The sequence below is a fragment of the Pelodiscus sinensis genome, chromosome 32 (genome assembly GCF_052426305.1).
Source record: "Pelodiscus sinensis isolate ZL-2025 chromosome 32, ASM5242630v1, whole genome shotgun sequence".
In the NCBI taxonomy this organism is placed as follows: Eukaryota; Metazoa; Chordata; order Testudines; family Trionychidae; genus Pelodiscus; species Pelodiscus sinensis.
Genome location: NC_143083.1, coordinates 260,173 through 284,848, shown reverse-complemented (window position 1 = coordinate 284,848; position 24,676 = coordinate 260,173). Strand labels below are relative to the sequence as shown.

Below are 24,676 nucleotides of genomic sequence, written 5' to 3'. Positions count from 1 at the left end.
GGCTAAGCTCCAGGCTAACCGCAGCATAAATGCACAAGGTGTTTGCAATGCTTGCCACAGCAGTTTGAAACTGAGCAGGCTCCATGCTTGTTGTGCTATGGCATCTGCACAGACAACCAGGGGAAAAAGGGCACAAAAATTGTTAGCCATTGCTTTCAAGCAGGGGAAAGGGAGAAGAGTACGTTATAGGAGGCTGACAACATGTACCCAGAACCATCCACAGCAATGTTTTTGTTCCATTAGGCACTGGGAACCTAACTCAGAATGCAAAGGGGCAGTAGGATCTGTGGGGTAGCTACCTACAGTGCATTGCTGTCAAAATCAAAGGCAGCCACATGACTAGGGACTGCATTGATCTCATGCACACGCTGAACACATGCACCTGGGACTTTACAAAATCAGGTGCTAAAAAAATTGACCTTTTTAATGAATTTGACTTAATCTTGTAGTGCAGAACACTGAAAGTTTGTCTCAAATTCCTAGTTTATGCTGCACAATTTCCAGATATTTGTGATGGCAATTGGCACATTCTGGTTAACTTGAGTGTTTATGAAACCACACTGACTTAAAAATCTAGATTAATATTAATATATAAATCTAGATTGCTTATATATATATATATATCAAAATATTTTTAAAAAATAACTGTCCAGAACAAAACTAGTTTGGCAGTCTGCCACTGTGTATTAAGTAAAGTTACAGAAGCCAGCCCGGGGGGCGATATGTTACCAATGTAAAATGAAGACAGCACTGCAAATTATAAAAGAACAAATTTAATAGCCAAAGGAAGAGGAATAGATAAATACTCTCTAAACAAAGACCAACACGAAACTAATGTATTATTAGCTCTTATTTCTGTCTGTATGTAAATACAGAACATTTGGGCAACCGTTGGACTAAATTGGTCTTTTTTGAAGTATCTGGTAATGACAAAACTGTGAAGGTCTTTCTATTGTAATTGTCCAGTTTGATAAATATGCACATTTAATTAACTGACTTGCCTACTGCAAACATTTAAAATGTCGACAATTCTCTCACACAGGATGATAATTAAATCAGGCATATTAAAAATTAATACTTTCAGCATTTATAAAACATGCTCCACAAGTTCAGAGTCAATCCTCTTCCCTGGAGGTACTTTTGATCCACAGGCAGTTTCAGACCCTTTAGCTACGGAAGAATGACAGTGGAGGTTAATGCTGCAAGAAAGATTCTTTGCTGCCTTTGGCCACTCTGCAACATAATCAAACTTCAGCAGCTGCAAAGAGTCCGTAAAATACTGTTGTGGTTTGTAAGGTACAAGCTTCAACATGGAAAACTGCAATTATAACTGCCACATTTAACAAGCACGTAAATAAAAGGACTGCATAAACAATGTAGACTGAAGACAATATCTGACAGGTTCTGTAACAGGTTAGCTAAACACTTCACATTAAACTTGCAAAATGGTCAGTTTGGTCTCCAAGATTAAAATTTCAACCGAAAATGGAAGTAGTAACATAAAAATCTTGAATAAGAGGCTTTAACTTGTTGTAACGTTTTGGTGAGTAATAAAATCTAATAACCCTACTCTATAAAAATACCTGCACCTACATTTAACATTCCAATTCTCAAGCTACCATGATGTGCTTCTAGATGCTTTAATATCAATGCTGTGATGATCTTTAGGCAAATTGGTCTTTTCTGAAACAAATCTTCCTAATATCAATGCTAAACTGCTCAGGGGGATTTTGTATATAATGTGTGTAGACACACAGTCCACATATCTACACGTCACAAATGGGCACAGTGACCTACCCTCTCTCCCCTCTGGGGCAGGGTTGAAGCACTTTAGAATGGCAGAATAGGGGTGGGAAAACTTGCACACCCACTCCGTTCACTGCATCAGCTGTGAACAGTGATAGTCCCTCTTCAAGGCTGTTAAGCTAAAATCTGGCAGAAGCAAATAAATTTACACTAGAACAAAAGTGTTTAGTCCTTTTTAAAGAAAACACTGAAATAACCACTTTAACATTTTCTGAAATTGAAAAAACTATATAATAGCTATTCAGTTTTGCAGCATCTTCATAGTTCTAAAGTATGAAACTGTAAGATTCTGCCAGAAAGTTGGCAAAAAAGTAGAATCTGAAGAAAATGTAAATTCTTGAAATTTAAATTTTTCCATATCTAAATTTAAACTGGATGGCAGATATGTAATTTCTTATTATCTTCTGTTGCCCAGCCCCTCTAATGACAGCCATTGATCATCAGGAAGTGCCTGAAGTACTACTTACAAACATGTTCCATTTGCTGAACTTTGTTTTAGCCATTTTGGCTTTTAAATGTTTAATCGGAAGTTTCAGGTTTACTTTTTAAATGTATTTTGCAGAAATATCTAAGTCAATCAAATGTTATAGGATAGTTGATACTGAGTTTTCTTAATTTGTTTGGATTCCTCAGCTTTACTTCTTGGCTCCATAATTCAAACAAGCATTGACCACGATACTGCATAGAGACCATATTTATTCTTGACATCTCTTCCTCCTCAAGCTAATACAGTAGTTAATGCACCTGTATTTTTAATCAAATTTATGTTTAAACACAACCCCTCCCCCCCCAATATCTCAAGTTTTGACAGATATCAAATGAGCTTAACTATGCCAACAAAAACAATTATTTTTGAACATAGGACCTAACCATTCTTGACTCCTCACTGCCTTTAAGAATTCTTTTGCAAGCTAACAGTTTTAACTAAGAAATAATCCTCAAAAGTGTCAGGTGTTTTCAATGTAAAATAATGGCTCAGTGTTATTTACAACTAAGAATGCTTAATAGCCACTTCAGTTGCAACACAACCTCCCTAGCTTTTAAATAAGCTTCCAATGATTTTAAAGAGGATATATACACTCTTAAAATATGGACTCTTGAAACTTTGAAGTAAGACTGGCAAGGCAATCCTGGCTTCTCAAAATAACTGCTACTCCTAATATGATCAGTATTTAGCCGGAAATAACGTGCTCTAAGACATACATTCATACAACCTGCACTAATGGTCCAAACACTTAGTGTTGAACATAATACAAAAAAAACCCAGATTCTTTCTCCTCCTCATTTCAACTTTGCTGATACAATACCCCCGCAGACAATGTTCACAGCCTTGACTACCATGACGTTTTCTACATATTCTAGACCTGAAGATTTGTCATCTGTTCTGATTGGAAAAGTATTATTGTGTTCGGAGCTGATAATCTGCAAGAGAAAAAGAAATCCAGAAAAGTCAGTCAACTTCATTCACCTTTTATTAAATAAGAGTAGCGATATCAGATCAGAAATATTTAGAATAATACCAAATTAAAGCAAAGATTACTCAAGTAAAAATGAGATTTGTAAAAAGACCATGCTAGAAGAATACTATCTGTTTACATGCTCAAAAACCATTTAAAGGAAACTTTGCCACATTAGAATTAAACATTCCAGCTAATAGGAATTTCTGTTCACCCAAATGGACCTTTCCACATGCTTAACAGCTTCCATGACTAAAGGTCACATTGCCAGTCTTTTCTCCACACTGTGTATTTTCTTAAATTGTATATACCAAAGGGGTTAAATCTCTGCTTCTGGTGCAAAATACTAAACCCAAACTTAACTGTAAAAATATGATTGTGGAATTTCCATAACAGCAACAGCAGGGTAGGTGAAGAAGAAATACCTTTATTAATATAATTTCTAGTAAAACTGCACATTTTTTAAAAAGTGCATTAGTGGAAAAACTACATGGGGAACTTTAGTGTACACAGTCCATAGCTCTGAAATTTACCTCCATTCTGGGTAATATAGCGAACCCATGGCAGCGCCTGATAGCCACTCTTCTCAATGATCTTTAAGTAGCGGACCTGAAAAGAAAAGATTAAATTACTTTTCTACTTCAGCATACACATGCGTTTTAGACAAAAAGTCTTGAAAACCATTATGAACAGTCCCATGAGCAGCAGGAACCAAAAGAGTGAGTAGAATGTTGTGACGGGTTACAAAAGAAGAAGTATCATGCCATCCTGTAAATAACTGGTAGCTCAGCTGGACTAATGTGCACAGTTCTGGTCACATCTCAAAACGATACAGCAGAAATAGGAGGTATTCGGAGTCAGAGGACAAAATTAAAAGAATGGAATGCTTGCATGAAAAACTTAGAGTATTCAGAGTGTAGACAAAATGATGAGATACACAAAATAAGGAGTAACAGAGAGGGTAAGAGAACTTTTTTACCCTCTCAAAAGCAAGGGGGACATAAAACTAAATTTAAAAAATGACTTTAAATTAGTTAACTGGAAAAGCAATTTTTATTCAATATATACAAAAGATAGGTAAGAAGATTAAAGATAATAAAAGCAACCAGTTACGTTAGATTTTTAAAGTTAACAAATCCAGATGATTCAGTTTCAGAAATGGTTGGGAAGAAACTTCCCTTGAGTATAGGTTATTCCATAATTATCCATTATAGAGGATTTTCTTTCACATTGCCTAAAGCATGTAGAACTAGCCATTGTCTGAAACAAGGTATTGGGACTGGATGGGTCTCTAGATTGATCTTGCAATAACATTCCCATATTCCTAATATAATTTCTACTGTTTTTACAAAAGATAACAAAAGTTTTGCATAAAATCTTAAGATGAACAGGTTCACTGAATCCTCAACTTAAGTACAGTTTCTGGAAGTTCAATATATTTAAAGCACCAACAGGACAAATACTAATCCTACAGTTTAAATATAAACAGTAAAACTTCTGAAAATAATTAAAAAACCAAAACTGAGCTAGATTCAGAAATTACTCGATCTCTTTTAGTTGCTGCCTTCTGTATCTATTTTAGACCTATTTTGGCTTAGAAGTAGAAAAATGGAGTACACACCCTTAGACAGGAGAAAGTTAATTGTGACTGGCTTCAAACAGTTATTGTAAGGGTTTTTTTTTTTTTTAAAAACTTCGACTGAAAAGATCATACACATTGTTCAAACAGATCTATATTTCTCTATAGCTGAATTTAAAGTGATAAGCTGCATTCTAGCAGAGGGATAGCCATGTTAGTCTGAATCTGCAAAAGCGGCGAGAAGTCCTGTAGACTAACCGAAGTGTTGGAGCATAAGCTTTCGTGGGCAAAGACCCACTTCGTCAGATGCATGTAGTGGAAATTTCCAGAGGCAGGTATAAATAAGCAGGCCAGAATCAGGCTAGAGATGACGAGGTGGAGCCAATCAGGGAGGATGAGACCCACTTCTTGAAGTGGGCCTCATCCTCCCTGATTGGCTCCACCTCATCATCTCTAGCCTGCATATTTATACCTGCCTCTGGAAATTTCCACTACATGCATCTGACGAAGCTGCATTTTGTACCTTATAAATAAAGCCCTGCAAATTCATGGATATCCACTTCATATCCGCATCTGTAGATATGGATTCACATATCTGTGGCTCATTTTTGTGGATACAGATACAAAATCTGCGTAGGACTCTACTTATAAAACCACAGTTACACTCAAAGAGCTAAATGAACAAAGATTCCATTTCACAAAAATTAACATTTTTACTCTTATTAACCTGTATTCCTGAAGTGGTGAAATATGGAATTTCAAACTTGACACTGATAGGAGGTTTGCCTTCTTTATCTTCAGCTTCAACACTTGGAAGACCAAAGTGAGCGCGCATCAGATACTCTTTTCCACCCTATCCAAAGAGAGGCAAAATAAATCATTGTACAAGAAAATATCCTTTAAAAACCAAAGTGCTTCAGACATGAAGATACAGTCACATAGCTCTTTTCTGAAAGGCTAAAACTGAGCACTAAGTTACTAATATCTTAATGAGAAAAAACAGTAAGATTTCCTGTTTGCTTTTCCAGTTTCATATGATTATCTTACATCGGGGTGGGCAAGAGGCTGCCAGTGGGCCACATCTGGCCTGCCAAGCCACCAGATCCAGCCTGCAGCTCCCTCGCTGGGACTCTAAGTACAGCGCAATGGCAGCCACTTGAAATACAGCTGTTCTATTCTGGGAGCGAGGAGGGAGGCTTTGTGCTCTGCCCCACCCCTCAGCAAAATCTCTCAGCTCCCACTGTCCAGTTTCTGGCCAATAGCAGCTGAGAGATTTTGCTGGTGGCAGAGGCAGCCAATGAAGCCTCCTCCCTCCCTTCACCCTACCCATGGAGCAGCTTTTGACTGCAGTCTTCAGGTTCCTGCAGGGCTGCTGACTGGAAGCTGCCTAGGTAAGCACCTCCCAGCCAGAGCCTGCCTCTGGCACCCCTGCTTTCTTTCTTCTCCTCAACTACCTGCCTCAGCCCACCACCCAAACTCTCTATACCCTTTTCCCCCAGCTCAGAGCTCCCTTTCAGGCCCTGCACCCTCACCTACACCCTTCCCCAAGGCCAGAATCCCCTCTGGCATCCATACCCCCATCCCCAAGCCATCACCCAAACCCTCTGCACCCTCTTCACCCAGGTCACAACTCCCTCCCAGACCCTGCACCCCCTCCTAGAGCCCCTCCCTCAGGCCAAAATCCTCTCCTACACCCATACTCTCTCCTAGACTCTGCACCCCAAGCCTTTGCCCCATATCACAACTCCCTCCTTCACCCAAACTCCCTCTCAAACTCCACACACACTCCAACATGCCAGTCTCCTACCCCAAGCTCCCTTCTACACCCAACCTGTCCCAGACCCCCTCAGTAGAAATGTGGCCCTTGAGCACTTGCCAAAATCTTGGAGTGACCCATCATTAAAAGTTATTGCCCACCCCCACCTTAAGTACTTGGTGACTCAAGTGCCCACCCTACAATGAGGGGAGAGGGTAAGCAAATGGTACTAGTAATCCAACAGTAAGAACTAAATCAAGTGGAGAGTGAATTTCAGTCAAATTCTAGATTTTATACTAAAATTCACTCTAGACTCAATTCTTAAAACAGAAGATTTACTTATAATGAAACCCACAGTAGTTTAACAGCAGCATTGATAGGGAATGCCACCACACCAGTATAGCTTACCGGAAATGATTTAATGGACCAGACAATTTCACTGTTCTCTGGAACCCATTTGACACTTCCCACTGTGGTTTTAAATTTTGGTGAATCTGCATCATTTGGCACTGGGATGTGAATCTCCACATTATTGGCAGTTGATCTCCGCTTGAACTGACTTTTTGCCTAGAGAAAGCAAGCAATGCAGGATTTAAAAAAAATTTCCCACTTCTCCACAACCAACGCAATCTGCAGCTTTTAACAAAATCTTATTTGATCAGGTTCAAAGAGCTGCAAACTGTAAAAACATCCTTTCGGTCAGAAGTCTTATGGAACATCTATGCACAAAAGTATAATGCAGAAACCAGAACTGGATAAATTGTCAAACAAGTATGCAAAAGATTTAAAATAATCCATTACAATCCTATTAACATATTTAGACTTATTTTATTAAGAAACTTGTCTTATATAAAATCAAACTGCCTTACAGGAAAGAACATATCCTCTGCACTAGCTGAATAAGTTTTGAATTACTTAAAATTAGATAAATATTTATGAAAGGAGTGGCTTTCCAGAAAGCAAATGTATACTTTAAAACTATCCTACTTCACACATTTTGTTATTTACATACAGTAGTTTGCCTTGTAGAAGGAGACTGAAATTAAGAGTGGCCATTTTTGGATCTCTGACCTTGATCATATATTCTATGCGACTGTGGGAATGTTTCTCAATCACAGACTCAATCCAGATTAGTGGTTTCACCTGTTGGAGAACAAACATGTGTAAGTTTTATTTTGACTTGTCAGAAAAATGTTATACACTTTCATATAGAGCACAAAAAAAATAAGAAAAGTCCAGGAGGCTTTTACAGTTTTATCCAGAATTTAAGATATTTTCATCCATGAATTTGTTTAACTTTAGGTCAAAATATGTGCCAAACTTACGTGGGTATTAAGACGATATGACATGAGTTCAAACTCTCCATCAGGTGGGATGAAAGAAATTGTCCTATCATTTTCAAAACGAGAGAGACGAACACACTGGTGAAACTTTACGTCTTCTAGTTCCACTGATTTGCTTTTGCCACCTATCAGGAAAACAAACCACAATTTGTATAGCACGCTTGAAGATTTACGCGGCATTGGTCAGGTCCTTAATTCAATTATTGTTTTTTGGAACTAAAATGAAAATGTGCATGCTTCATTTAAATCATTGCTCTGGGATGAGGATGAGGGGTTAAGAACATAAGAACGGCCATAGGTCCATCTAGCCCAGTATCCTGTCTGCTGACAGTGGCCAATACCAGATGCCCCAGAGGGAGGGATCACAACAGGTAATCCTCACATGATCCCTCTCCTGTCACCCATTTCCAGACAGAGGCTAGGGATACCATTCCTACCCATCCTAATAGCCATTGATGGACCTAACCTCCATGAATCTATCTAGCTCTTTTTTGAACCCTGTTGAACTTCTAGTCTTCACCACATCCTCTGGCAAAGAGTTCCACAGGTTGTCTGTGCACTGTGTGAAGAAAAGCTTCCTTTTGTTTGTTTTCAACCTGCTACCTATTAATTTCATTTGGTGACCTCTAGTTCTTATATAACTTTTCCTTATTCACTTTTTCCACACCAGTCATGATTGTACAGACCTCTCTCTAACATACATATCCCCTCTTAGTCTCCTCTTTTCTAAGATGAAAAGTCCCAGTCTTTTTAATCTCTCTTCATACCTGTTGCAAACTTCTAATCATTTTTGTTGCCCTTTTCTGAAACTTTTCCAATGCCAAAGGTTCAGAATGCAGGCTGTCCCGGGGAGAGAGGGCTATCCAGTCCCCTCTCACTGCAGCATGTCGGAGCCAGGTGAGAAGTAAGGATGTTAAATTGCAGTTACCTAGGTAATCGTATAGTTGATACAATATGATTAGTCGATAGGACCACTCTGCAGAACCGCAGCAGGGGTAGCTCCAGAAGCTGGGCTCTTATTATATTCAAAATGCAGAAGTGCAGCATCTGGAACCAGACTGCTTGGTCCCAGCTCATGCTGAGTCCAGCAGCCCCTGTAACAGGCTAGTGATAGAGGCAGTGGAGGAGAAGCGGTATGGTGGCACCCTGGAGAAGGTGCTGGGAGGAATCAGCTTTTAAGCTGGCTCCCCTCAGCACTGGCTTCTGCTTCTCCCCTCGCTGCCTCTAACAGTGGCAGCAAGAAGAGGGAAGCGACTAGTCGCTTATATCCCTAGTGAAAAACTCCTCTCCATGGCTGCTGCAGCTCCAGTGGGTACAGCCAGGTAAGGGGTATATGTCCCCTGGCAGAGGCAAGTCCACGTTCATCTGCCCCCTGCTCTCCCCAGAGTGATGAATACAACAAACGGTGCACTTTCCCCTTGCTCCCTGGAGTACAGCCAGCAATGCTCCCATGTGAATTGGGGGTGGATACTTCAAACCCCTCGCCTTTCCTAAAGGGTATCTGGAGAGTGGGAGGCTTGTGTAGCCCTGGACCGGGGAGAGGTGGTGCGACAGCTCCCCCAGCCAACCCCTTTCACTTGCCTAGTGATTCTCTCTTCTGTATGGTTTTCTGAGAAGCAATCCCATTCTAAGCATATAAAATTTTTCTGGCACAACCAAACCTTTAAGTTGCTTTAAGTTATGATAAGAGGAAGCTGTATAGTGAATTTGGTGGTCCTAGCTATTATTGTTTAGGAGGAGTTTTTGAACAGCCAAAAAACAAAAAACCTCTCTCTCAGGCCAAGGGTGGGCAATAAAACAGTGGCAGTTCACCAGGTTAGCCCCTGATGGGTTGTTGCTGCTATATTAACCTGTACCTCCAAAGGAACGGCGATCCATGGCCAATGGGAGCTGTGATTCCCCATACCTGCGGAGGCACAGGTAAACAGAGCAGTATGAGGGCCTGCTGGGAGCTAGCCCCAATACACTGGATTTGGCCTGTGGGCTGGTATCTGCCCACCCTGTCTTAGGCAATCATTGCATTTTATAAAGCAATTGAGCGGTCAGCTGCTCATGGTCGCCATAATAGTTCTATTCTACATCTAATTCATTATAGTACATTTAGGAATCTTAGGGCACATCTACACAGCAGGGCTAAAGCCGAATTAAGTTATGCAACTTCAGCTACATCAATTGTGCAGCTTAAGTCAAAATAACTTATTTCGGCTTTTGGTGCTGTCCACACAGCAGGACAGCTGAGAAAAAGCACTCTTCCTTTGACTTCCCTTACTCCTCATAAAATGAGGGTTACAGGAGTCGGAGTAAGAAGTCCTCCAGCTTGCCATTATTTTGACAATATGACCAAATAACTTCTCATAATGTGGAATAATGCCGGTTAGTGTGAAATAACACTGCTGTGTAGACATGCCCTTAGTGAAAAGAGAGTGGAGGTAGCCCATTGAAGCAGACCAACTTAAATAAGGTATTCTGTTCTCTTTGCTCAGTACTGTCACTGGAAATACAGTATTGGACTTCTGGTCTTAAGGGAAAGAAAAGCATTTACATGTCCCAAGAATTTAAGAGGTATTTCCCCCTGACATTTCACAAGTGCACAAAACAGGATGATGTTGCTGTGATGGTTCCCCCCGCCCAGCTTTATGAAAATTGGCTTGAGAGTATAAATATGCATAACTCGAAGATGCTTTATACAACATACCTCAAGTAACCTTTTTATTTCTATAATCTGGTGGACTTGTATATCTTATTTTGTGCTTGCATCAATCTTTTATGTGAAGTCAGAAACATGAAGCATGAACCAGTTTATACTTTTGAATGTGCTAATAAGAGCTATTACTGATGTGCCAGAAGGCTTGGTGATCAACCCAACAACTTATGAACAGCCTTGTTTATCCTGTAAATCCAGAAGGTGGTTAGGCTAGAACAGTGGTCACCAACCAGTAGATTGGGATCTACTGGTCGATCTTGGAGCCCCTGACTAGTCATCCTGACTGCTTTGGCCAGGAAGCTATCAAGAGCTGGCAATTCAGTTGCCCCTTCACCCACTCATGCTGCTCCTGCCTCTGCCTTGGAGCTGCCCCCCGGGCACCTCCTGATTGCTGTGCAAGGTGTGAGAGGGAGAAGGTGAGGCACTGATGTCAGGGTGTCCCTCCTCCCCCCACTTTTGAACCCTATCTCCACACAGGGGATGGAGGGAGCCTGGCAATGCAAATCTGTCACTGCCACATACTCTGTGTGCGTGTGTGTGCGTGTGATTCTCTCTCACACTCACTCACACACACACACACACACACCCCATCTCCTGAACCAACACATACATTGGGGCAGGGGGTAAGGAGGAGGATACCACTACTTTTACTGCTTGCAAAGTGGGTTAGTTTTGGTTTTTGACTGGTCTGTGCATTTCATAATTTTCATTTCTCTCTTACACTTAAATGTAATTATTTGAGTAGCGAGTTCTAAAATGCCTAACTGGAGTAAATATCCCTACGGTAATTGTTAATCCTGGAAGTGGCTGGCATGTTCCTGCAGCCCCTGAGAAAGGCAGAGCAGGGAGTCTCCACATGCTGTCCTTGCCTGCAGACACTGCTCTTGCAGCTCCCATTGATCAATAATGGGGAACTGTGGCCAGTAGAAGCAGTGCCTGCGTATGAGGGGCAGCAAATGGCGCCATGGAGCCATTGCTGTGCATGCCAACTGATTTCAGGAGTGGTGCAGGGCCAGGGCAGGAGTAAGCCTGCCTTAACCTCACTGCTCCACCACCCAGAAGCCATCTCAGTGCCCAGCCAGAGCTTGCTTCCTGAACCCCTATCTCTGCCCTGAACCTACACCTACACCAACCTACTGTCCCAGATGTGAGTCCCCCTGCACCCAAACCCCTCCTGGACACCAATCCTCTAACCTGGGCTAAGCCTAGAGTGCCTCCCAAACTCCTTGGCCCAAGACCAGACCCTGTATCCCAACCCCCTACCTCAGCCTGGTGAAAATGAGTGAGGATGGGGGAGGAAAGAGGAGGAAGTGAGCAGGGTGAAGCCTCAGAGAAGAGGTGGAGCAGGGGCAGGGCCTCAAAGAAGGGGCAGGAAGGAAGTGGGGCAAGGGTATTTGGGTTGAGGTAGATCTCACATTGCACTTAAATGGAAAAAGTGATCTTGTGGTTAAAAATATTGGAGACCGCTGGTCTACAAAGACATGTGACCATAGCACCTGGTACTGGAACCCATTTTGAACTTGGTGTTTTTCCATGGGAGGGGAGATGCCAAACAAAAACTTCCTGCCCTGGGAGAAAGTCTATTTAAACAATGGGAATCTATCAGCCCTTTATCTTCTGCTGGCCTTGGAAAATGCCTGGCACTTCTTAACTGGAAAAAGAACCTTAAAGAGAACTGGAGACCCACTTCAGAATAAAAGATCATCTGGGTCTTGGAAGATACCACCTGAACTAAGAACAGCTGTTTAGGGTAAAAATTTGCATGTGACAAGTTTCTTAGTGAATTAGAACGAGCTATGTCTTTTCCATTCATTTTAATTTAGCAACTTAATTGTATCTGTTTTTAATTGCAACCCTTTAAATCCTACTGTTTGTATTTAATAAAACACTTTTGTTTACTATCAGGCCTAATGTAAGTAATTGTTAGCTGGGAGAAGCAACCACTGTGCAGCTCTCTTTCATTGATAAAGGGTGCTTTCCTGATGAGCTTTCACTGTGTAAAACTTGCACGGAGAAAGACATATTAATTCAGGGGGTTGATTCCTTTTGGGGATTGGTTTCCTGGGTGCTGACCCCTACAACTGTGTCCTCCCAGAGCTGAAGTGGTTCAGGGTCTGCACTGCTCTGCAGGGGGCAGTTACCTCAACTCTCTGCCTTGTCTGGAGGAGACCAGAGGATCTGGCCCAGCAGGACAAGGTGGCGGGGAGCCCCAGAAAGCAAGGAGGCAGGAAGCAGTGTGGCATGATCAGCACACTGGGGAACAATCCCCCAGGGTCTTCTGTGACTGCACCTGTCACAGTTGCTATGTGTGTGCAATCGGTTAGAGAGGCTGTCCAATATTTTACTTCCTCCTCAACTCCCCTCCCATGACCTCCTCTTTAGTTCACAGACTGTGGATATACACCTCCATATATCTCAACCTGCCAATTCCCACATTTAATGTCCTGTATTAAAAATAAGAAAACACTAAAATATTAATACTGCAAACTTAAGGGCCGGGATTAATTTTTGCACTGGGAATAGCTCCTTCTATAACATTCTTCTTTAAATTACAACTTAATTGTAAATAATTTTCAACAATAACAGGGGGCATCAAATTTGCATATAACATGGGTAACTGGAGCTAAAATAAATGACAATTCTTTAAATTCACAGCGATATAAGCCTATATTGGGGCAGGCAAAACATGACCCAAGGACATAGCAGGAGCCCAACTCCCTGCCTGCTCTGACCCCACATGCTACTGAGAGCAGTTTTCTGAACACTGCGAGCCTGCTGGGTGTGAAGGAGAGACTGCACACAATCTTGCAGTTCCCACTGGCCAGTTTCTGGCCAATGAGAGCTGCCTATTTGGAGGGCCAGCAGCACGCAATGTACTGCTCCCCTCATCTTGCAGCATTCAGAGCAACGGATATGGCTCCTACCTGGCTGAGGAACCTACTGGGCAGGGCTACTGGCCAGGAGAAATCCAGATAAGCACCTCCCTGCCACAGCCTGCCTCTAGCACCGCAGTCCTTCCCTTCCCTAATCCTTTGCCCCTCTACCCCATGTAACCCCAACCCTTTGCATCCTTGCTCCTGCACCCATACCCCCTCCCAGATCCTGCACTCCCTCTTACAACAGGTAACAATTCCCTCACAGACCTTACACCTCAATCTCCTACTGTTGGTCACAACCACTTCCCAGTCCTGCTCCCCTTCCTACATCCCTTCTCCAGGTCACAACCCACTCCCAGATGCTGCATCCCAATTCCTTATCCCCAGTCACTACTCACATTCCTGCACACACATACCGTGAACTCCTGCCCCAGGTCACAACCCTCTCAGACCCTACACTCTCCTCCAGGTCAGAATCCTCTCTTGCACCCATATCCCTCTCCTGTATTCTGCACACCCTCTTGCATCCCAGTCTCCTGTCCCATGTCACAACTTTCTTCCTTCACCCAAACTTTCTCCCAGATCCCAATCCCTTACCTCAAGTTCCCTTCTGCATCCAACCTCTATCCTAGACCCTGCACCTCCTCCATTAATATAATGGAAGAGTGCAGCCCTTGACCACTTACCAAATTCTTGGAGTGGCCTCCCCAACAAAAATTATTACCCACCCCAGGCCTATGTAGTGGAAATCACTGGCATACCACTCAGGCTAGAAATGGAAAGTTCCTTAACTGAATGAAGATCAGGTCTTCATGGTCAATAATACATTAATATTTTACACTTCACATCCACCCGAAGAGTGCTTCCCGTCTGATAGCAAATCATTTAATTTGTAACACTAAAATTACTCTTTACTCTTATATAGCAATACAACCTCCTCAACTAGTAAATGAGAAGACACACCATCCTAAATAAATCTTGTTGTCTGATGCGTTGCATTGCCTTAAGGTGACCTAAAGACAAAGAAACGAGGAAATATGCCTGTATGTTTTTAGAAATGCTATATACATACTCACGTCCTGTATTATCGAAGAGTACTTTATCATTTAAACCGAGGCGAAGCTCTGGCATTCCTGAGAGAAAGACCCTCATTTTAATGGATCCAACTATCTCACTGCGCAATACATTTCCGTTGGCACTAACCTAAAGAGCAAAGAAAGGTGAAGTCATTCTCCTCAGCTATTGGAACAATCTTTAACAACTAGGTACAATGATTTTACACTTCCTTGTTTTCACAAGATTAGGGGCTCAAAATAAACAATATTGAAAACTCAGTCAATCCTGGGAAACAATATTTTCAATAAATGTGCACATTTACACTGAAAGGTCTCGTGTTAGTGAACAATGTTTATTAATCGAGGATATATAAAGTTTTGTTTGCTAACAAATAGGTAATAAGATTGTTACAATACATTTGAAAATGATAACATGTATGTATTAAAATGATAGCACTAAGTGTGCCAGTAACAACTATCTGGGTAAAAGCCACACAACCTCTCAAATGAACTCCCACAGTAAAACAATAAAGGACAAATACACCCTATCACTTGTGGGTGTCCCTATCATCACCCTATCATCAACCCTTCAAGACAGACACTAATTGAGAAATTGTTTCTTTAAGTGCTTGCTGGATCTAAAGTAGGTGTGGTAGATCCAATAGTTTCTCTCACACACACACACCCACCCACCCACCCCCACCCACCCCAAGAAAATGGTTATCTTCAGCCAGACACTGATACCACCACAGGTCTAAAAAGATAGACGCTTGAATCGCCACCTTAACACACACAAAACTGCATTCACCAAATAATAACAATCCCCTTCAGAGAAATAAATCACATCATGGAACGGGCCACTCAAATACCATGAGAAAACCTGCCTCAATACAGAAATAAAATCCCCTTGGACCTCACCCCTAGTTGTTATCTACCATCCTTCACCAGAAGCCATATGGGGGTGGGGCAGGAGGAAGAGAGATCATGAAACAATACAACCAATACCCAATGGGGACCTTATCTTGAAACAGACTGAAAGCCAGAAAGGAGGGATTCCGAAACAAACTACCCTTTAACCTCTCCAAGATCACTGTCAGAGGTAAAGTCGCCAAAGACCAGAACACACTTACTTAAAGGGGCACCAGATCCTGCCAGGACAACAGGTGCAAAACCTACAGATCATTGTAGCAGTGGAGATACAACAAACACCTTCTACAATGAACCTTTCAAGGTTCGTGGATCCTACACATGCCTAGCACATGTGGTATACTTCATCCAATGCACTAAGTACTCCAGTAACAAACAATCTGGGTAAAAACCATACCACCTCTCAAATGAACTCCCACAGTAAAACGATAAAGGACAAATACACCCTATCACTTGTGGGTGTACACTGTTCATAAAGCAGTCACTCTGTCAGTCATGATACTCAAAAGGAAACCTGCATAGCACTTTCAAAAGACAAGCTGTGACACACAGAGCTTTTTCAAGTCTGAAAAGACACTTTATGTAGCTCAAAAGCTTGTTTCATTCACCAACCAAGGTTGGCCCAATAAAAGATAATACACCATGTCTCTAATATCCTGGGACCAACAGGACTACAAATAACACTGGAGTCATTCCATGAGAGTAGAAGAGAGTTTGTTTTATTCAGAGAGTGAGGGGTAGGCAGGAATATAAAGAGTCCCTATGTTTTTCAAGTTTAGAATGGAAAAGAAGCTCCCTGATGGCTGAAAAATCTATTGAAGTCTATTATATAAGTCATACTCATGTACCTGCGTGTACAGCAACATAAGGTACTATCACTGTTGATCACTCCATTTGGAGACATGTAAATTGTTTCAAATGAAATACTAAAACGTTATAGATCAAGCTATTCACACTGATTTCTGCTTCCATTTTGTGTTTGCATATTTACAGATTACTACAACTCTCATTAAAAAACAAAATAAACTACAAGTAAAATACAAACCCACCAAGAGATTAACAGATTCTATAACATCCAGAAACACTTCATTTTTCCTATACTTTATCCCTTCTGACCGCCAGGAAACAGCATTGGTAACAGTGGCAGGTGGGCGTGGAGCTCCAGTTTCCAGTTTGTGGCCTTCTTGAGTGATGTACCTTCAGAATCACATAAGTTTCTTATTTAAATACAAAAGTTACATTTTGTACCCTTTAGTAATTCACTTAAGGTCACAGGTCATCAGCAAACAGAAGAAGTCTGATATTAATTCAAATTAAATCCTAGAAAATACTATTTCTTTGCCAGGTCAAGACAGATCATGTATTTATAGGAAATTGTACCATTCCATCAACAAGGACAGGAAAAGGTTGACAGCTTTTTGATGACATCTAACTATAATACGACCATAAAAACCATTGTTGATATAACTGTTATAAAAATTGCAACAAATGTTATGCCAAGTATCACATATGGCCAGAAAGAGTTAAGGCTAGAATTCTGACATGTATTGTTAGAAATTAGAAGTGATACTAATTGTATATATTTGCTTGTATCTTGTAAGATGGTAAAAGTAACCATGTAAACAGACAGGTCCTGTTGATTAGGAGATCAAAGGGGAAATTATTTCACCCAAGATTCATTTTATTGTCTATATGTCTCTTTAAAGGATAAACTGCCTTATCTTACTTACCTTAATGTTTTGGGAAACAGAAGTTTATCTCAAAAGCCTATTGTTAACTCAGAACTGAAATGTCAAGAGGCTTCTTGAAATCTATATAAAACCCTTTGGGTCCTGATCCTTTTTCTCTCATATCTGTTTAAGACTTCATGCAGGGAAAGCCTAAACCATAAGGATTTAGAGCCCAGTCCTAAACTCGTACACACACAGAATATGATGATGAGCAATGGACTATAACCTATGAACTAAATTCTGCAAGAACTCTTTGCAATCACAAAGCTTACCTTTGCTAGGAATCCACTCTTAGAATTGTACTCATGTCTGTATGATATTTAACCAATATTCTCTTATTTTTATTACATTTTAGTTTAGTTAAGACTTGGCTATAAGCGTGTATTTGGGATAAGGTCTGAAACATTCAATGAGCTGAGAGATAATGCATCTGATCCTTTGGGATTGGTAGAACTTTATTTGACTTGGGTGTCCAGGTTGGAGCCTGAGTCTGGATAAAGGGAATGTGTTGTTTCCACTGGATAACCAGAGAGGCTGTTTTGTGCTAGTTTAGTAAACTGAAGTACTAGGAAAACCACCAGCTCTGGGGGACTGGCTGTCCCATTCTTTGCAGTTCTCCCTAATGGACAGACCTCAGCTGACTCCTTTGGGACACCTGTTATTAGTATCCTATTGATTTTAATCCAGGCTGGTAAACAAAAGGAAACCTACAAATTGATCCCATGTTGTAATAACCTGGAGAGAGGACGGTTTCTAAAGTCATGTAAACTAACTTCTTTATGCTCATAAGTGTTCAAAACATCTGTCACCTGGTATCTAAGTGCAAGTACACGGATACTTACTCTTGTAAAATTTTACTGTCAGTGGTTTGAGGATAGCCAAAATCCATGAGCTCATCAAGCAATTCATAAATTATAACAAAGTTATCTCGAATGCTCTCTTCTTCCAACTCTTTGAAATATTCAGAAAATACCTGAAATGTTAATATTAGAAAACAGTGAAGTTTAATTCACATAACTTGTAATCCTCCATTTCTGAAAATTAAAAATGTGATGACCTATAGTAGTGAATTAAGGTAACTTGTTGAACTTTAAAATCCAAGTTTCCTGACTTTCAAGTATTTCATTTTCTTCCCACTACACAAATAGAACAAGTTTCTTTATTTTAGAGCCATAATTGGAAACAGAAATGCCATTGAACTGAATGTAACAATAATGTTTTATCACTCCATCGAATCAATTTCAAAATGATCTTTAGCACTTCCGCATTTGTCTGTAACTCAAAGAACTCACTGATGGCACCGTTCATACTTTCACACACAATACTACTCCTGTGTATACTCCTAGGAGAGTCAAGGTGGATGAAGTATTTTTTTTAAATTGGACCTGCTTCTGCTGGTAAGAAGAAAAACTCTATGTAAGCTCAAAAGCTGGTGTGTCACCAAAATTTTTCCAATAAAAGTCTGGTTTCTCTAACATCCCTAGGACTAACACAGCTACAAAACTCTATACTACACTAGTTTAACATGCTGATGGGCCACACTCCCCCCCTCCGCCCCCCCCACACACAGTGATATGCGAGGTATGAAGAGATTGCACACTGCCACTGGAATGTGAAGAGAAGAGGGGAGCTCTACTATGTGAAGGGGGAATGTGGCACGCGGAACCCCCAGTGTGGATGGGAGGAGATTGCGGGGACCCTGCCTGGTATGAAGTGGGGAGGATAAAGGCAGGCAGACAAAGCCCCTTGCATAGGGGAGGGAGGTAGCAATGAGTATTCACACAGAACATGGGGAGAGAATGGGGGTTCTTACTACAGGGAGGGAGCATGGAACCCCTGCAACAGGGGAAAATGGGGGATGTTAAAATGCATGGAGGGAGGAGTGGGGGAACATAGTATGCCTGGAGTTTATATGTATGCGTGTGTGAGGGGAGACTGTGTGCTCCATACCAGGATCTGCCAGAGTCCATCCTATAGAGGGAAATGGGGAAAACGCAAATGGGGGTATGCACAAAGCTGATTGTATGGGGGAGAAAGAGGGAACCCTGGTATGGAAGGGGACATGGAAGGGGACACATGGAGACCCTTTTGGGGAGGAGACTGGCTGGAATTGCAGGGAGCCTCTGAAAAAAAGAGGGGAATGGGAGGGTGGCACCCAGAGATTTGTGGGAGAAAAATGGAAGATTACAAGGAGCCCCCGTGCGTGCAATATTCTCAGCCTACAAAAGCCACGAAGAGTGTAACACACACATACATGTACTCCCTGCTCCCCAGTACTACTTTAACAATTTTTTGTTTGGGGATATTTCTATAGAGAACACAAGTTATTGAAATAAACACTGGGCTGAGCCTCAAAACCTGTGCATTGGAAATCTAACAATCCTTGTCTCGGTTTCTCTTCTTTCAAGTAGTTCTTTATATTTACACACATCCGTAATCGCTGGCTAAAACACACTGCCCCATCTCAGACCAGACTGGATGTCAAATGCCCATTTTTAAAGCCTGCCCCCTCAAGCAGTAGTGCATTCCTCCAACGTCCATTTAACAGACACCACACTTCTCACCTTCTCCTCCCCCCCCCCGCCCCCGTCTTTTTTTTTTTTTTAAACTTGCAGGGGCTACTAACAAAAACACATGAACATAGCCACTATTTTATTTGACAAATTAGGGTTGTGACCTCTAAAAATTAAAAGAAACCACGATGTATGTGGAATATGCCTGCCTACAAAAATTCCTTCCAGGAAAACAAACAAAAAAAAAAAACCATGCTAACCCCAGAGTTTGTAATGTACCACACAACATCCATGAAGTACAGCCAAGCTTTGCCTTATCCTAGAAGAGTAGCCCCTTCCAGAAGCCACACAGCAAAGAAGTCACCAAAGAAAAGGAAATAGTTTTCTTCCGAAATAGATGCTTCAGGGCACTGGCTTTCAACTTGTACAGATTAATGTACCCCTTCCAGGAGTCTGATTTTTCTCACACATCCCCAAGTTTCACCTCACTTTAAAACTACTTGTTTACAAAATCAGACATAAAAATACAAGTGTAACAGCACACACTTACTAAAAAATTGCTTACTGTCTCATAGAATTATAAGAACATAATGGCTATACTGGGTCAGACCAAAGGTCCAACCAGCCCAGTACCCTGTCTGCCAACAGTGGCCAATGCCAGGTGTCCCAGAGGAAGTAAACCGAACAGATAATGATCAAAGCGATTTCTCTCCTACCATCCATCTCCACCTTCTGACACCATTCCTTACCCATGCTGGCTAATAGCCATTAATTATAAAATCAACTGAAATATAAATATTGTTTTTACACGTCAGTGTGTAGTACTGCAATGTTTTATTAGTCTTAAAAAAAAAGTCTAGTAGCATTTTAAAGTTTTTCCTGTTACAGACTAACTTGGCTGCCCCTCTGAAGCTACTAATTGTATGAAATTTTAGTTTGTACTGACTTAGCTTGTTGTAAAATTAGGCAAGTATCTAGAGGAGTTGGTGTATCCCACCCTCCCAGAAGAGCTCTGTGCACCTCCAGGCCTGATCTACACTACAGCAGAAGGTCAAATTAAGATACGCAACTCCTATTACATTACTCATGTAGTTGGAGTTGACATATCTTAAACTGAGTTTCTGTGCCGTCCACACAGTCGCAGGCTGACAGGAGCAAATACTCCTGTTGGCTTCCCTTACTCCTCATGAGGAGCAGGAGTACCGATGCTGATGGGGGCACCCTCTGAGTTCAATTTACAGGTTCTTCACTAGATCCACTAAATTGAACCCCATCCATCTTCAGTGTAGTGTAGACATGGCCCTAGGAGCATACATACCTCTGGTTGAGAATTAGTGCTTTGGAGAATAGCCTGAGCACAATATCCCCCTAGAATCTCTCCAGACTTTTATCTTCATACAGCACTGAGTTTAAAATTCTCATCCCTACTCTCAAGGCTCTGCACACAGCTACTTACATGCAACATTTAAGACACAGTCTTGTTTGAAGAACTTTGATTCCCTTCACTCCAAAATACAAAGGTTGTTAGTTTCTTTTCTCAACTCTATGCTGCCACAAAACTGCAATATAGGCTCCCTAGTCCAGCTCAGCAAGTCATGTATTAATGAAATACATCCTAAAAATCTGCTTCCTCAACAATGCTCACAAAGCTCACAATATTTGAATCTAGCTTTCATGTTGTATCATTTTCTGTGCCTGTTTATTATAAGATTGTCAGTATCCTTGTCCTGTACAGCACAAAATAAACATCAGAAACGAACATTGAAAGATCTTTATATAACCACCTATAATCCAAATATGCCATTTCTGCACAGCACTACATAATTAAAAGATTTCCATATCTACATAAAACATATATGTTTAGTTATATGAACAAATATTACTTTACCACTTCCATACTCACCTGAACCACCTTGTAAAGAAATGAAAACACCAGAGAGACACAAGCATTCTTCTTAGAAGTAGCAACAACTGAAAAAGTATGTTCAGGAATTGGAGTTTAAAGTTACACTTTTTAAAAAATGCTTATAATTAAATACATTTTCAAAACTCATTTACTATATTATTACAGCTGGCCCAAATATTAAGGAAGCAGCAATGACATTCCTCTTTCCAGAGTCATTTGATATTGAAAATTGTGGGGTTTATGTTATTTTTGATGGTTTAACTCCTGGGGGCAGAGGACTAAAAATTCAGGAAATACTTATATTAAATTGGCACTTTAACACTTTTATACACGTTACTGGAATAAGGTATGTCATGAAAAAACTCCTATTTATATATTTTTTGCATCTTTGTAAATCTTGATCAATAAAATTCTTAGCAGTAAGCCTGTTATCCTATTACTTCCATTCAAGTACAAATTCTGAAAATCCACCATGTTCATCAGTTTCACCATACTAACAGTTTGACACTTTAAAGGATACGATATAAATTGTTGTGTTTAATCCACATAAAACGTACTCCTCCATGAGCTAGAATGGGAGAAAGTGTTCCCTCCTCCTCTTTTTCCATAAGAATTGGCATGAAGTGCTCCACCTCAGACATATCCACATCTCCACGGTAATTCCGGCAGATGAGGACCTGCAATAGACATGCAACAGAAATCTGAATAGGTTTTAAAAACAAATGCTGAAGTTATCATCTGACACATGGGAAGTACTTTTAGGCAGTGGAACCCCAAAATTCTTCACTAACTGAATGACAAACTGTACATTGAAATCTTTCATTCGCAACTTAAGCATAGCTTTTAGAATCCATTCAGCAGCTATTAAATAGCATGTATCAATTAGGGATGGAACATCATGTTTAATTAGTTAACCAGTTAAACATTAAGTTAACAAGTAAATGATTAAATGGGGGCACACAGTCTAACTCACACTCCACAATCCCACAAGGGCTGGGAGCCAACAGTCCCCCTTTCAGCCCCACAGAGTTGGAATAGCCAGCGGACCTCTTCCAGGTAATGGTTAACCATTACCCAGTAGAGTATCACCCATTAAGGCTACGCCTAGACTACACCTCTCTGTCAACAGAGAGATGTAGATTACGCACATCGAAACTGCTAATGAAGCAGGGATTTAAATATCACACGCGCTTGATTAGTATAAATATGGCCACCGCTCCCGCCCCCCCCCCTCGAAATTGCCGTTTTTTCAAAAAAGCTCCGTCTAGATGAGGGTATGTCGAAAATAAACCCTTTTTCAACAGATCCTGTATTCCTCAAAAAATGAGGTTTACAGGATCTGTCGAAAACGGGTTTATTTTCAACAGATCCACGTCTAGACTGCCTTTTTTTGGAAAAAGCTCAGTTTTAAAAAAAAAAAGCAGCAGCCATATTTATGCTAATGAAGCACGGGAGATTTAAATGCCTGCTTCGTTAGCAATTTTGACATGCGTAATCTACATCTCTCTGTCGACAGAGAGGTGTAGTCTAGACGTAGCCTAAGTGTGATGCTTACCTGGTAACCAGTTACCCGTTCACATCCCTAATATCAATGTTGGGAACAGAATATATTTAGATGATAGAACAAAACCTCAGAATGTACTTAAATATGCAGAATCTCATAGACTTTAAGGTCAGAAGGGACCATTATGATCATCTAGTCTGACCCCCTGCACAGTGCAGGCCACAGAATCTCACCCACACCTCTTAGAATAATCCTTTCACCTATGTCTCAGATATTGAAGCCTTCAAATACTTTGAAGACCCCAAGATACAGAGAATCCTCCAGCTGTGATCTGTGCTCCATGCTACACAGGAAGGCGAAAAACCTCCAGGGTCTCTGACAATCTACCCTGGAGGAAATTACCCCAAATCTAATTACCCCAAAATGGAATACGATGAAATATAGAAAGTTAGCTAAAGTGTCTCTGTAGCTTCAGTTTCCACAAGCAGTGGTGATCTCCATTTCACTTACCCCAAAATCAAACCCACTTCACTTGCATGAGTTTTTATTCACGAAGGAAGAGGATAAAAGGCCCCAGAAGGGAGAGCGGGAGGAGGAGGGGAGCCAGCTACCAAAACCAGCACTTCCTGCACCACTGCAGCTGATCAGCAGCACAAAGTCTAGCCCAAAGCTTCCGGCTGAAGCAAGGCAGCATTTTCGGCAGGCTCCCGGCACGCCTGAGGCCCCAGGGCAGGCTGGAGGAACCGGGGTCCCCACCCCAGGCGGGGGAGGGGGACGCACCGAGCGAGGTGGGGAGGGAGCATGGGGGTGTCAGAGCTTGAGCCCTCCCGCCGGGCCCCTCGGGTGCGGAGGGGCCCGAGCCCAGCGCGGGAACCCCAGGCCAGGCCGCCCCCGGCTCCGCACCTTGCCCTTCAGGTCCAGCACGTACACGGCGCTGGCGGACATCGCGCCCCGGCTGCTCGGCGCCGCTGCGGCCCCGCTCCTGGCCGGAAACGCGGCCGCTCCGGCTTCCGCTCTCCACCGGCTAGGCCAGCTGCAGGGGCGGAAGAGGCCTCTGGCAGGGCGGAGGGACACCAGCGAAGGGGGCGGGGCCTTCCCGCGGAAACACGCCCTGCGGCGGAAGCGACTGAGGGAGCGGATGCACCCCCGCCCTTCTGGCCCGCGCTCTCTATGGTCCCCGTCGCCGGGGGGACGCAAAGCGGCGCGCTAGCCTGAGCGGCCCATAGAGAGCTGGAGGAACAGGCTGGCGCCTGGCTTCTTCCCAGGAGGGACATGGCCCTGCAGACCTGGGCCTGGTTCCTAGGCCTGTGGGAGTCTTAGAGGCTAGGGGCAGAAGCAGGTTTTTCTGCCCCTTCCCCCCATCCTCTTGTGGCATGCACTGACCTCACCCCTGTGCAGAATATGCAGTTGCATAAGACACCCCAAAAATGGGGTCACCCCTGGGCCCTTCATGTCCACCCACCTGCCTCTTCTTCTCCCCGTCCTGGGGCTCTGCTTCCTCCAGAGAGCATCTAATTAAC

At 42.0% G+C, this 24,676-nt stretch overlaps 1 protein-coding gene across 2 annotated transcripts; it reads right to left on the bottom strand.

Moving 5' to 3' along the window:
- Positions 1-757: 757 nt before the first annotated feature.
- Positions 758-24,243, bottom strand: AP1M1 (adaptor related protein complex 1 subunit mu 1). 2 transcript variants are annotated; one of them, XM_075903376.2, is made up of 12 exons: positions 24,060-24,243; positions 22,173-22,329; positions 21,650-21,717; positions 18,076-18,206; positions 16,553-16,700; positions 14,598-14,724; positions 7,924-8,066; positions 7,670-7,741; positions 7,007-7,165; positions 5,570-5,695; positions 3,797-3,872; positions 758-3,228 (listed from the first exon to the last, which is right to left on the bottom strand). In XM_075903376.2, exons 1-12 carry the CDS (start codon positions 24,099-24,101, stop codon positions 3,206-3,208), a joined length of 1,272 nt encoding a protein of 423 aa, XP_075759491.1. In that variant the 5' UTR covers positions 24,102-24,243; the 3' UTR covers positions 758-3,205. The 2 variants fall into 2 exon arrangements, with proteins under 2 accessions (XP_075759491.1, XP_075759493.1); XM_075903378.2 differs by lacking the exon at positions 24,060-24,243 and adding an exon at positions 23,667-23,689.
- Positions 24,244-24,676: the final 433 nt, after the last annotated feature.